The sequence below is a fragment of the Petromyzon marinus genome, chromosome 38 (assembly GCF_048934315.1).
Source record: "Petromyzon marinus isolate PM22_M1 ecotype Great Lakes invasive population chromosome 38, UKy_Petmar_22M1.pri1.0, whole genome shotgun sequence".
NCBI lineage: Eukaryota > Metazoa > Chordata > Hyperoartia > Petromyzontiformes > Petromyzontidae > Petromyzon > Petromyzon marinus.
Window position 1 is genome coordinate 4,200,879 of NC_133704.1, and position 14,097 is coordinate 4,214,975.

At 51.7% G+C, this 14,097-nt stretch overlaps 2 protein-coding genes across 2 annotated transcripts in view; both read left to right on the forward strand.

Moving 5' to 3' along the window:
* Positions 1 to 4,790, forward strand: part of LOC116950064 (sarcoplasmic/endoplasmic reticulum calcium ATPase 1-like) — a 44,612-nt gene extending 39,822 nt beyond the window's left edge. Inside the window, exons 21-22 of the mRNA XM_032967481.2 lie at positions 1,486 to 1,603; positions 2,260 to 4,790. Of these exons, the coding sequence (XP_032823372.2) occupies positions 1,486 to 1,603; positions 2,260 to 2,291 (150 nt within the window). The 3' untranslated portion in view covers positions 2,292 to 4,790. The remainder of the gene's footprint in view (positions 1 to 1,485; positions 1,604 to 2,259) is intronic.
* Positions 4,791 to 6,461: 1,671 nt separating this feature from the next.
* LOC116950080 (myosin regulatory light chain 2, ventricular/cardiac muscle isoform-like) lies at positions 6,462 to 12,504 on the forward strand. The gene is made up of 7 exons (XM_032967513.2): positions 6,462 to 6,617; positions 7,634 to 7,717; positions 9,975 to 10,050; positions 10,533 to 10,637; positions 10,997 to 11,075; positions 11,472 to 11,520; positions 12,067 to 12,504. Exons 1-7 carry the CDS (start codon positions 6,615 to 6,617, stop codon positions 12,169 to 12,171), a joined length of 501 nt encoding a protein of 166 aa, XP_032823404.1. The 5' UTR covers positions 6,462 to 6,614; the 3' UTR covers positions 12,172 to 12,504.
* The last annotated feature ends 1,593 nt before the right edge of the window (positions 12,505 to 14,097 follow it).

The window sequence follows — 14,097 nt, forward strand, 5'->3', positions numbered from 1 at the left end:
AGTCGATGGTCAGAGGGCAGATCAGCTCCACGGTAGGTCCTGGTGTCAAGGACATGGGCTCGCATCCGCTGGTCCGTCACTATGTAATCCAGGAGATGTTCTTGCTTGGACCCGGCATGCATCTATGATGTTGTGTGGATGCGCCGATGCCGGAACAGCGTATTGGTAATTACAAGCCCATGGGCTGCACAAAAATCTAGCAGCCTCCTACCGTTGTTATTGAGCTGATCTGGCCCATGCCCTCCAATCACTCCAGACCAGGTGCCAGCATCATGACCAACTCGGGCATTGAAGTCACCCAACAAGATGACTCTATCCCGAGGGGCCACTTTAGCCAGCACCTGTGACAGGAGGTCATAGAAGGCATCTGACTCATCGGCTTTGCCTGCATCCCTCCACGGATGTTCATCTTTGGTGGGGGCATTAGTAACCACGACCACCACTCCTTGCCTCCGGTTGATAGGAAGGCGAGCCCAAAGTAGCCTGGCGCTTACAGCTTCCCACACCTCAACGCCACGCTCCCACGCACCCTTCATTCTTTTGTTCAAAAGAAGAGCCACACTCTGTCGTTTGGCAGTCTGCTGCCGCGAGTAGAGGACTGTCCACCACTCATGGTGGCAGGAGCCAGAACTGGTCCACCGGACCCCCTGAATGCCACAGAGATCCAGGCGGTACCAGTCCAGCTCCCGACAGAGGAGTGGCAGCCTCTCCTCCGCAGTGAACGTTCGAACATTCCACGTGGCCACACGAAGTGGCTTTTCGTTGTTTCTGGAGGAGCCCCGAGGGTAGAGATTCAATCTCCTGGCTCCGCCAATTGGGGTTTGGCCAGGAGACATCATAGACGCCTGTCCCCCCGGGGCCTCCGGCACAAGCTTATTAGTTAGATATTTTAGACGTGGTTTAGTGGTAAATTTTTGAAGGTGGAGGGGTTACCAGCCCCTCGCACCCGTCCAGAGCCCCCGTTTAGCCCCTGTGGTGGTCACAGACGCCAAGAGGGGAGGAGCCAATCGGAATTGGCCCTCCCCCCACAGCACTGTCCACAACAGAGTTGCCCGTCTGGCACCGCAAGGAGGTAGGGGGTTGTTTTGCCGGACAATCTGATATACACACATGCATGCACACACACACGCAGCGATCTACATACAGCGATACACACACACAGAAAACACACACACACAACGACATGCACCCCGAGCAACAAGAACAACAATTTCTTTGGTAAGAATAATAATAACAGAAGCTATTAGCCACTAAGTGGTCGTAACGTCACCACAGCACTTATGCCAGAGTACACTGCAGACACACGGGGCTCTTCAGCCAGCAGTGGCACGATCAGGAATTCTGCCCATCCCGCCATGCTCTCAACAACAAACAAAAAACGCCTCTTCGGCACCACCATCATCATCATCAGCCACTGTCTATCCACTGCTGGATGAAGCCCTCGTCATGCTCACCATGGCTGTCCTCCCCCCACCATCCCTGCAGCTGGTGTTCCAGGTGCGGCCCCTCACCCTGACCCAGTGGGCCATGGTGCTCAAGATCTCGCTGCCCGTGCTGCTCCTCGACGAATCGATGAAGTTCGTCGCGAGGAACTTCCTGGAGCGTGAGTTTGCTCGGCCGCCCCGCGCGCCCCCTCGCTCTGACCCCTGACCTATGACGGCACCCGGTTTTTTTTCTTCCGTTTGAAGGTTTCAAACGCAAAAGAAAAATAGGTGGTGGGGTGCTTTTCTCGTCGAGTGCCCAGGCCGTGCGCTGCCGCGCCGCCTGACGCCCATTTGAAGCGCCATTGATGAGCATTAAAATAAAAATATCAAATCGCCGACAGCTGTTCAGTCGTAGTGTTGTACGTCCGGTTGATGGTAGATGATCCGTGGGCAGATTTATCTGGGTCGTTGATGAGACATTCTTGTGCGCTGGTTTCATTGTTGGCTGCTCCTCACTCGCCGAGGGTCAGCGACTCGGTAACCCCCGTTTTACACATGTAAACAATTTGTAGTGAAACGCACTAGTTTACTTATTTTACATTTATCCATGATTTTTGTTTTATCCTGATCACTCATTCTCTCATTTACGCAGGTAATGGAGAACTCGCCGAATAAATAGCGGCGTAACGATGGCGTAACAATGCATCGTTTGATCCATTCACATCGGATTGTTAAGCACCGCGTAGAGGCTGTGTGTCCACGTCTGCGGAGCCATGAAGTGAGCGTTATTTTTTGCTCCTAAAAAAAACCCTGTTTTTTTTAAATCTCGTTTCAGCTCCATCGCCCATGAAAGACGCAAGCAAGTAGACAGGAGCGAGGAGGAGCGAGGACCGAGGCTGGCGGCGCGGGCGGACGCCGTCCAAGCGAGCGAGTGTGGCGTTGCTTTTTGTGTTATTCTTGTTTTTTGCTCTGGGGTGGAAAATGCTTTCGGTTGGGTTTGGCGACGCCGCGGCAGTGTCGCCGTGCCACCGCACGGGATTGTGGACTGACCCCGGGGCGTGGGTCACGTGGCAAGGAAATATTCCTCGGGGTTTTTGTGATCTTAGCAAATGTCTCCGGTTAATTTTAGGTTTCAAAGTTTTAAATGGCTCGCCTCAAGCTGAGAACAAAATATGTTTTTCTCTAAGTTTGACCGCCCTCTCCCCACCAGCGCCAGCTGTTTGGGTGGATACTCACCTGTGATTGGAGTTTTCATAAAATTCGTTTCCCAGTCACCACGGAAACTCTTTCGCGCCACCAAACTAAAATTTGTCCCCAGCGCGAAACCGTGGGCGAGTCGACGCGGTGGGGGCGGAGGAGCAGGGAGTGACACGACGAGATAGGGAGCCGACGATGGCGGAGCAGAGCGAGGTTTAGTTTGTCGTCTTTTCCCCGCACCTCCGATTCGCACGGTTGGCTACGTACGGTGCAAAAAAAGTTCAACCGCACGTGCGTACGGTTTGGCTTGCGTGGGTCCTGCGAGGAGCCGCGTTGAGCCCACCGTGAAAAGGAAAGTGACTCGAGTTCACATGGCTTCGCCACCTCCCACCCAGATCCTCGCGCTGCGTCTCGGTAGTGCTGATATTTGTTTGTGCATTCCTCCAGCGAGAACACGGCCTTTTAGCGTCACGCCTCGTCAACTCGCGCGTACCGTTGGTCGCTCGCGTGTACGTTGCGCGATGCGCGTATAAATTGTGTAACGACCACGGCGTTTACGAAACGTCTGCCGGATGTGCCAAAGCAAATGAAGACCGCATTCCAATTTCGCCCCTTAACAGCGACGCAAAACGCAGGCCACTCCCAGGTTTTGTTTTCTAAATCAATATCGGGCCCAAATTGCATCGGTGCATATTTACATTCGCAGGTGTATGCTTGCATGATTTACATTCGCAGGTGTATGCTTGCATGATTTACATTCGCACGTGTATGCTTGCATGATGCAGTAATGAAATTCCTATTTGGCAGTGCTACTTCATTACGCGAATGAAGATGCTATCGTTTATTTATTTAAATAAGCGGTGGGGGTCACGTCGAGGCCCTTCCAGCAGAGCCGTGGCTGTCGGGGTTCGACTCCCTGTGGCAGGACCTCGGAGCTCACACAGCCAGTGAATGCCCTTGGTCATCACCGGGTGAGAGCCCAATTGAGGTGCTTGTTTGTGCCTTCAGCAATGGAGAGCTGAGTACAGGCAGCCAGATCCTGAAGGAGGGCCGTGTGTTTTGATTGAAATGGTGGTTGACCTTTGGGGACCCTTGGCTTACAATTGATACAAAGTGGTTAACCTTGGTGATGATAGTAATTGACCCCTAGGGACCCAGGGGTGATGACTGATAACACTTGTTGTAGTTGGTGATAATGGTTGTTGACCTTTATGGACCAATGGATGATAGATTACAGTGGTTGACGTCTGTTAGCACGGGAGCGTGCGTGCGTAGCGAGAAGAACACTTAGCAGCGTGAATACTTTGTTTTGTGTTTGTTCGCCATTGGTAAAACGTGTGTGTGTTCTTTTTTTAAAGAATGGAACTTTATACAGCGCTTTATAAACATGTTTGCGGCGTTGATTCGGTGAAAACAGAAACAGGTGACAGGAGGTGTTCAAGGGACACGGAGATGGCACCACGGGAGTGGCAGCCGGCGGTGTCGCCAGTAGTTATTAGGCAAAGGTCGCGGGGGGGGCTGCACACCACTACAACAGTTGGCAAACGTTAAGGCCTAGTTCTACCACATTGTATCAGGGCAGCGGTGGCGGCAGTGGCACTGCTGTACCTGTGCACCCTGCTCCAATGTCAAGGAGGGGCAAATACACCCCCGCCCCCGCCCTGTGGCCCTGTGCCCCTGCGGTGAAGCTATTCGGAGTACGTTTGGTTTTTACCTGCGATGTTCTTAATTGGATTAAACCAAGCACCAACATTGCCCCCACTCGCATGCCGCCCCCACCCCCGGGGCCCCATGGCCCGCAGTGACCAAGACGCCGAGCTACAACGAGGCAGAGAAATTCTACCCGGGGGTGGGTGGGGGAAAGAGGAGCCCCCCCCTCCCCAATTCATCGCTTGCAGCAGGGCCCACGCCACCCACACGTTGTGCCACCGCCTGTGCCACCACCTGTGCCACCGCCTGTGCCCCCCATCCCGCCACGCGTGGTGATGGTTCTGTACCGTGAGTCCGTTCGCGCGGGGGGTGGGGGGCTCCTCTTGGTGCGAGAAGGGAACCGCGTGCGAGCGGCGCGGTTTTCGTTTTTTTAAATGTTTCGTTTTAGACTTTTTTTGTTCGTTTGTTAATTTAATCCTGGGATAAAAAATATATATAATAAAAAAAAACCGTGTCCTACCCGGAGGCTCGCACGCTGCTTGTCTTGGTGTCTTCCCCCCCCCCCCCCCCCCCTCGGCACTCCGTGGTCGCCGCCGCGGTGGTGAAAATAGCGTCTCGGGAGAGAACTGCCGCTGTCAATCACAACTGGGTTTCGAGACTCAAGGGGCACGGTGATGGGTGTGATCGTGGGTGCGACACACAACTATTTATGGTGGAATGGTGGCAGATCACGCCCCCCCAATCCTCTCCCTCCCCTACACGGCGATTGTCAAACCCCGTATGCAGGGCCGGATTAAGATTGTGTAGGCGTTTGGGCTACAGGGTACTGTGAGCCCACCCCCCCAGTAATATTTTCAAAAGGAAAACAAAGTTAAAGAAAAATCAAATTTACAACAAATCAAATTCAGCATTCACAAATTAAACAACTTTTCACTTCATCTCTGGAGGCCCTCCAGCTGGAGGAGGCCCCTGGGCTTCAGCCCCTAAAGCCCCCGTGCCTTAATTCCGGCCCTGCCCGTAAGCCACGCGGCCACCTCTTGACGCCTCATTTAATGAGCTGCTCCTATTGCCGGTACGTCGGCGGTAGGAGGTGTGTGGTGTTCACCCCAGGGAACGTGGCGCAGCCTCTAAAGTCGGTAACAAAAGCACCACGAATGCTCCAAGTCCTCTTCGGATCTCGGAAGCTAAGCAACGGTTGATCCTGACCAGCCGTTGGATCGGAGATTGCCTCCGAGTATCAGCTGGGATTTCGCAGTGGCTAGATGTAATCTCTCACTAGTCTGGTACGCGGTAGGACGCCAGGCTCAATCCCGACTGGCGATGCGTGGATATTATTTGGAGGTTGGATGTTCTCCCCGTAGTCGCGTGGATTTTTCTCCCGGTTCCTGCGGGTTTGCACTCCACATTTAGAAACATGCGTTGAGATTATTTGGCTGCTACTATATATTCCCACGTGTAAATGTGTAATGAATGATATAGGCCACTTCGACGAGCTATCATCACGTGTGGCCAGGTCGCCTCTGAAAAAGAGCGACCAGCTAAGTGGGCTTTACCTGGTAAGATAACAGTTTAGGTTTAGTTGATATACCTCTCTGAAGGTGTTTAAAGTTGTACTGCGTGTTGTTTGGTTACAATGTCTGACGTCTCTCTCCGTCTGCTGGGAGCTGCTGGGTGATTCTATACAGTTGTCGACGAAGCTCCCAGCACGTGGAGCGGAACGTCGGACATCGTGCCCAACGACACGCGGTACGCCCCGAAAGTACATTGAAGGGCTAGTACTCGGTGTTGGGCCCTCTTGGCAATGAGTCTTGATACCTGAGCATCTTGTGGGTTAATGAAGAACACGGCTATCACGAGCAAACACTTCCACGTGGAACAATGGTGTGTGTGTGGGGGGGGGGGGGGTATCTCAGATCCTGGCCCCACTACACAGGGGTGGGGCCCTGTAGTGTGCCTTTGCTTACCGTGGGGGGCAAATAACGACCCAGTGTGGGAGTTAGGGCGGTGGTGGTGGGGGGGGCTCGGCCCTCCTACGACGCTACGATGCTGGGGGGGGGGGGGGTGGAAGAGAGGGGGCACCAGATGTTATCTCGATCAGGCGAGCCACGAGGGAGCACCCTGCAGACCCCCGCCCCTCCTCTAACTCCTTCGGGTCGCGCTGCGCCCTTCAGGCCTTATGGGGATAAAAAGGCGCCCGTTGCTAAACATAGGCGGGGAAGACACCGGCGCCCAGGGCTTTATAACCGCGCTGCTCGGGCCAGATCCTTCGACCCGCCCTGTCCTCTCTGTCCCCAAGTTCCTCCTGTCAGCTCCCGGACTCTCCCGGCCTCAACCGCAGCAGAGATGGTGAGTGACGGCGCCTGCACCCTGCACGCGCACCCTGCATCCGAGTCGCACAAACCGAAGCTCACCGTCCGATTGTCAACCATGCGAATATCATCATCCGAAAGCTCAACCTGTGAAGCTGAATTTCATTTTAATGTTGCCATCTGAAGCACTCCATCTGAAGCTGCCCATACGAAATTCACGATCCGCGCTCCTGCATCTTAACCTCACAAGTCACGTACGCTCTGCACGGAATAACATCGACCCGTGCTCTCCCATCGTCACGGCTGCACTGTGTGACCTGCACACTTTCTCCAGACCTGTTCATTCGTTCAATCTGAGTTACGTTCACCTACACACACCGATGTTCACATCTACCCGCACTATCCAATCTCATACGCACCGCACTCCAAGCACACGCACAATCACATGCATACACTCCGAATCATACACGTAATTACATACACTCAACTCACACACACAATAATATATATACACACACACACTCAAAATGCACGCATGACTTGAACTTCCCAAACACACACGATCCTCTTGCAAATGTTCTAAAAACGCACACACACGCTCACCCAAACCCACACGCCCCCCCCCCCACTCGCAATCATTAATTCATCCTGATTTCTACCCAACTAACACACACATACTCCATCAGTCATCTAAAAATAATCGTTTCCACCCGTCCACTTGTCACCAAATCCACTGTGGGACATGATGAGACACGGGGCATGAGCCACAGGGACATGAAACATGAGACAGGAAGACACGGGGACATGGGAGTACGGGACACTGGAGAGGAGAACACGGGACGAGACATGGTAACATAAGATATGGGACACAGGAACATGGAACTTGAGACAGGATGACATGGGAGACAGCGACATGGCACATGAGACACAAGGACATTGAACATGAGACACCGGGACATGAGACAGATACCTGGATCATGAGACAGAGGGACATGGACAAGGGGACATGGGGACACGGTTGCGCCTCGCTAAGCCGACCCCGTGACCTCCCAGGCACCGAAGCGCGCAAAGAAGAAGATGGACAGCTCCAACGTGTTCTCCATGTTTGACCAGACGCAGATCCAGGAGTTCAAGGAGGCGAGTGACGCACACTCACAACACGCACTCACAAAGACCAAGATCCCACCCCCGCACCCCCATAGCCTTCACAGGCTTTTGGGGCAAGTGCTGTTAGCGAGCGCCTATTAAGGAACCGGAAAACTAGGAGGTGGGTGGTTAGCACCACGCCTGGCGGCCTTTGTGTCAAAGGTTCTTGCTTGCAGCATTTGTCCCCAACAGTCTGTTGAAGGCTACACGGAAGATTCGTCTTCTGTGTGTGTGTGGTCGTAAAATACATGTTCACGTATGAATACATTATTTTATGCTTCTGCTTTAGCAGTGGTGCATACGCACAAAAAACAACAACTCAGCACATTCGTCGATAACACCGTGGCCTTAGACAAGAAACAGTCTAAAAATAGGCGACGTTTCGTGCAACGACCCTTATTCAGCAGCACGTACATAAAGAGCTTAAATACTGAAGCGTGGCTACGAGGTGGAGACTCCACTTCACGCCAGGGGGCCCGGTGATAATCACACTTCCTGATGAACTGCTTTAAAAAAATGGCATGTGAAAACAGTGACCTATTAGTAGCTGTTGAGTAACGAGACAAACCCTTCGGCGGAGAGATCCATGCCATTGTTAAGGAATTTCATGACCGGGCTGCCTGCCTGATATTTGGGAGTGGCGTGGTGCTCCTCTGAATGGGCGATGTGCGGGGCGGGGGGAGGCTGGAGGGGGTTGGGGTGGCGAGAGAGAACAGAGGGAGCTGGGGACCTGTAACTGGATAGGGGACAGAGGAGGGAGCAGGGGGGATGGAGCAGGGACGGTGGAAAGAGAATAGGGAGACGAGAAGGGAGGAAAATAATCTGGGAGTAGGGAACAAGAGGTGAAAATGGGAGAGACGAGAGGGAGATGGGGGACCTGGGAGAGAGGAGGGGAAGGAGCGGAAGAGACGAGGGGAGCTGCAAACCTGGGAGAAATTCGGAGACCTGGGGGAGGGAACAGGTGAACCGTGCACGACATAGAACACCTGAGAAATATCTGTACAATAGGCGATGTGTCAGGCCTTTCTTCATAACAAATCGATCAATGTCGCCTTTGAATTTTTTAAAGGCAGTGTTATTGATTAATGTGTCGAGTTTTGTTGTTATTATTTGTGCACCACTGCCCAACGCAGTGTCGTCAAACAATGCGTTTGAGAAGGAGCAATGTTTTTTTCTGAGAGGGAGCAGCCGAAATAACATGGGGGGTGGCATGGGACACCGGGGAGCGAGGGACCTGCGGAACTGGGGGGGGGGGGGGGGGGGGGTACCTGAGGACAGAGGCAGCCATCTAGGGTGGGGGTTTGGAGGACGCTGGAACGTCACCCTCACCCACCTAACCCGCTGTGAGCCCCGGGGTCTCGTGGGCTCTGTGACAAAAAAGGGCCCCTCGGTGGTGGTCACGGGTACGTGGTGGGGGGGGTTGTCTTAGGAGACACACCCTGTGCCTCGATCCCCCGCGTCTGTAAGGGGATACTGGGGCCCCCGAGACCCCTGTTCATAACACTCAGAGCCACCCCCTCCGTGCGCTGGGGTCTGGAATTCGCTCAACCCCCGATCACGCCCCTCTCTACCGAGCTTGGTTTTAGAGGAAGAATTTGATGAGGTGGCCATAAGGCTCAGGGGGTCAGAGTCACTCAGCTGACCCCGCTGAGATCACTTGCACGCGATTTATAATAAAATGTGAAGGCGAGTCGCTGAGAACAGGCACCAAGACCCACATCGTTGTGGCCAGCAACAAAGAGCACTGCCAAAGTTGCAGTCAATAGGAGTGTAGCGCGTTTGCTTGAAATGAGCAAGGGTGTAAGAACTTGGGAAAGACGACTACGACGGGAGGAGGGAGTTCCAAAGTGGGGCAGTGCGAGGGAAGAATCAGACAGAGAAGCGTCGTGGCCTGTAGTGTGGTGAGTGGGTCGGTGAGTGGGTGGATGAGTGGGTGGATGAGTGAGTGGGCGTGTTGTTGTAGCCTCCAGTGTGGTGGTTGAACACAGGTATGGATGAGACGACAAAAAAATGTTTGCTCGACAGAGTCCTCAACATGGGTAGGGGGAGTCAATGAGTGAAGTTCACAGGGACATTAGCCATGGTGGTCGCGATTGATGAGTGACAGGTGCAGTTAGTTACATAGATACCCACGGACATATGTGTAGAGAATTCTAGATTTACACGGAGATACATAGACTCATACAGCGTGTGTTCACGTGTTGAGATGGCTGTATTAATAGGCGTATGTGCATCTTCTCACGCTCAGGCCTTCACCCTGATCGATCAGAACCGGGACGGCTTCATTGACAAGAACGACCTCCGGGACACCTTCGGTGCTCTGGGTACGACATAGGCAACAACAACAACAGCCACCACTAACACCACTACCCCAAGCACGACCATTACCACAAATATCATCATAATGTCCAGATGAATGAAACACGGTCACCACAAGTACTATCAATTATCCCATATTAGTGACACGCAACCACCACAATTGCCAACTTAAAAAAAAAAATATCTACGGATTTCTCAATTGCCCCTAATGTGAAAACCTCCTGAAAAAGAGTCTTGAGACTCGGTAAGGCTTTCCTGGGTAAATAAATGGCATTTTAATTTTAAGGTGAGTTTCATTTATAACCTCGTGCGCCTGCACATCTTGTTCTGAGTCGGGTTTATATTGGACCCGTAAAATATTTCCACACATGGCACACCACATCCAGTATGCCTCGAGATGTCGGCCGTGGCTGCTCGTTCACGTGCCACCTACACCAGTCGACCAGCGACCAGGCTAGACATTCACTGGCTATCGTTGTCCACTCAGGCCGTCTGAACGTGAAGAATGAGGAACTGGAAGAGATGGTCAAGGAGGCCCCGGGTGCCATCAACTTCACCGTCTTCCTCAACATGTTCGGCGAGAAACTGAAAGGTAAGAGCGCGGAGGCAGCGAGGTTCTCCCCGGGGGTTTAACTGCTGCCCCCAGTTGAGGCGGGTCAGGGGTCAGAGGGCTCAACCAGCACCGCTGAGATCCGAGGTTCAGATCTGGGTGTCGGATGCCTGCGGTTGCATTGGTCCATGGTGTCAGACTAATTATTAAATTATTAACGACTGCTCAAGAAACTATCTAAAATTTGGCTTCTCGATTTAGTCGGATTAATTCTAACTCTGAGTCTAAAATAATACGGTGGTTTGTCAGCAGACCCCCCCCCCCCCACCCCCCCACACCTCTCCAATGTGAGAAGTAATCGACATTTCCGCTGTCTTGTCTTCCTCCCCTCATTTCTCCAGGTTCCGACCCTGAGGAGGTTATTCTTGCTGCCTTCAAGGTCTTCGATCCCCAGGCAACGGGCGTCGTGAAGAAGGCCTAGTGAGTCCCTCTCGTCTCCTGCAGAGCCGACCCGTGGCAGACGCGGCTCTCTCCATTCACACCCATTGACAATTAAGAATATCACACGGTCCACATGCGATCACCAATCTCAACGCGTGTTACTGCGTAGTAACACTACTGCCGGTTCGACCGTTGAAATCTATGAGTTTCTGCGTGAGTACATGGGTGTCTATGCGAGTATGAGGGTCTCTATGGAACAAGTTGCTTTTTTCGACGCCTGTGTTTCCGTTTTATTGTTGATTTGTGCCTGTCTTTGTCTTAGTTGTGGTTACAGCGATGGTGTTAATAGTCGTTCTGTGGCTTCTATTTTTATATCGGTGCATTCGTTGTGTTTGTGGTGTTTGCGTCTCATTGCCGATTGTGTTTGTGTTCCAGCATCACCGAGATGTTGACGACGCAGGCCGACAAGTTCTCCAAGGAGGAGGTGATGTCTAAACACGCAATTCACACAGCTGCACCAGGCCCCACAGGTCGAAGGGGCCCAGCCACCAGATTACGAAGAGGGGGGAAATTGGGCAGGAGGCCACATGTCATTCCCTGCAACAGGGCCCATGCCAACTAGGCAAATCCATTGGAGGAACGCAGCCTTCAATTATCTACCTATCTATGGCCTCCTGATAATAATAGACAATTACTTAACATGACTTTCACATCACACTTAGTTTTTCGCAACCAATATGATTCATCACTGAAATATGGGTAACGCCACATAAGAATCCGGGCAAATTTGTGTCGAAAGACACACAAGCAATAGTCATTGGCAGGTTAAACGCTCTAATTAATTTAGCTATGTCGGGTTGGTGGAGTATTTCTCGACACAAATTTGGCCAGATCATTACGAGGCCTGATCCAAGAAATCGATCACGAAGTCCACATTGTGCTTGTGCCCGGCGGGGTCAAGCCGAATGCGAACCCTTACCGCTGATTGACCAAGGTTCCTCTCAAATTGTCGCTCCTCTCACGATGCCAGGTTGACCATATGTTCACCGCCTTCCCTCCCGATGTGGCCGGCAACCTGGACTACAAGAACCTGTGCTACGTCATCACCCACGGCGAGGACAAGGACAGCGAATAAACTGGACACTCGAGAGTCACGTGGAACACACCTGGGTGGCACGTGGAACACCTGTCTGCGAGGCACACACCTGGCGGGCGTGTGGAGCACGCCTGGCACGACGCAGCATGGCAGCCAGAGTCACCTAGCCTGGCACACTGGGATCGTCCCGGCGTGTGGCCCGCATGCATGTGTCCACGCGCAAGCGATTTAGCACTCAAGATGTAAAGAGAGGTCTAAAGTAACGATGGTAATAATTATCAGATGTTACTAAAATAAAACGAGTCCACCCGACGGTATTGCACTGGTCATCGTGTGAAGCTGTAGGATAATAAAGTGAAATAATTTACAAAAGCGGAGCGACTGGCTGCTTGTTTTGCATGTACACTACAGGTACACTGAGACAACACACCTGGGTCACACCTACCTTCGTGTATACCTGGATACCTTACCTCTATACCAAGGCCGTAATTATCTCCATATATATAAAAGGCAAAGTTGTGAATGTGTGTCTGTTCAAAATGTTTAGCCTACTTCCCGACATGCAACAAACTGGAAATTTGCCATGTGGGTAATTTCCAGACTGTACACCATTAAAAAAATATTAAAATAAAAATTTTTATGGGGGGGGGGAGCTCAATAATGCATATACTTTTTGCACGGCAAGTGAGCAGTGACGTCAAATCTGTCATGTGACCCGCACATGTGGAAGCGTAACGCATTGTAGTGTAGTGGTTAGCGCGCCGCGCTACGAACCCGGCGACACGAGTTCGATTCCTGCTCACGGCCAACACCGGTGACGATTATTTGAACCGGTCCTGGGCCTCCCCTAGGTCGACTCCTCCTCAAACGAGTAAGTGGTGTGTGAACATCGCCACTGGGGAGACAAAGGCAGCCGGGCGTGGTGAATCCAAGTCCCGGGCGAAGCCGGGTAGGAAAGCTAGTTTATAATAACGCGATATAACCCAAAAACCTTTATTATGAACATCTACACAGTAGGTTTACCTACCTACCTGCCCACCAAACTCATTATCATCAGCCATGATATATCCACTGCTAAATGAAGACTTCCCAAACTGTCACCAGCTCTCATTGTCCTGTTCTGCACCTCCCTTCCTAATGTTATCATAAATACTGTTCTTTGGGATCACTATCACAAACGTACTATAAAATATAGTAATATAATAGCTCTACCTGCCGCATACCCACCTGCTTACATAATCGCCTGTCAGCCACCCTACCTAGCTGCCTATCTAACACTTACCATTCTATGCCGAGGGCTGTCAATGTCTCATTTACCACGTACGCGATGTCGAAATGAGACGAAACAGGATCTGGGACAACTTTAACTTGGGCTTTAACCTATAATCCTGGAATTAACTTCGTGGTCTTTAGCAGTGCAGCGAGATGCTAGTGGTTAAATATACAACTAAAACACGAAAATTGCTGGCAGTAAAATGGATTCTTTAACCTATCTGCGTGGTCTCCACTGGTTGTCCTCTTGTATGCAGGGTTGGTATTCTCGAGATTCTGGGGTTTTCGTCGCACATGAAGTGACACTTTCGTGAATGGTATCGACCAAACGGCCCCAATGTAGCGAGCACCCTTCTGAACACGTCTTGAGACACAAAAAAAGAGGCATTTCTGGGTAAAAAGAACGCCATTATGATTTGTATTATTGGAACTGTTAGGCCAGATTAAAAACACATCTTATTCTTGCCCACTCTAACAAAATGACTGCCGTGATATTTTGTTTAAGTAATTGGATTGGCATCGTTAAGGAGTGCTTTGTGAATTTAAAATCGTGTTTTTCTATGTTAAGTGGCGATTGCGGTGATTACCCTACATTAATCGAGAACCATGTTGCTGTACTGCCCTGAGCGGACGCCACCGTGGAGAGGGCTTGCATACAACGCTGAAGGAAACTCAACGGCATTTGTTCAACAT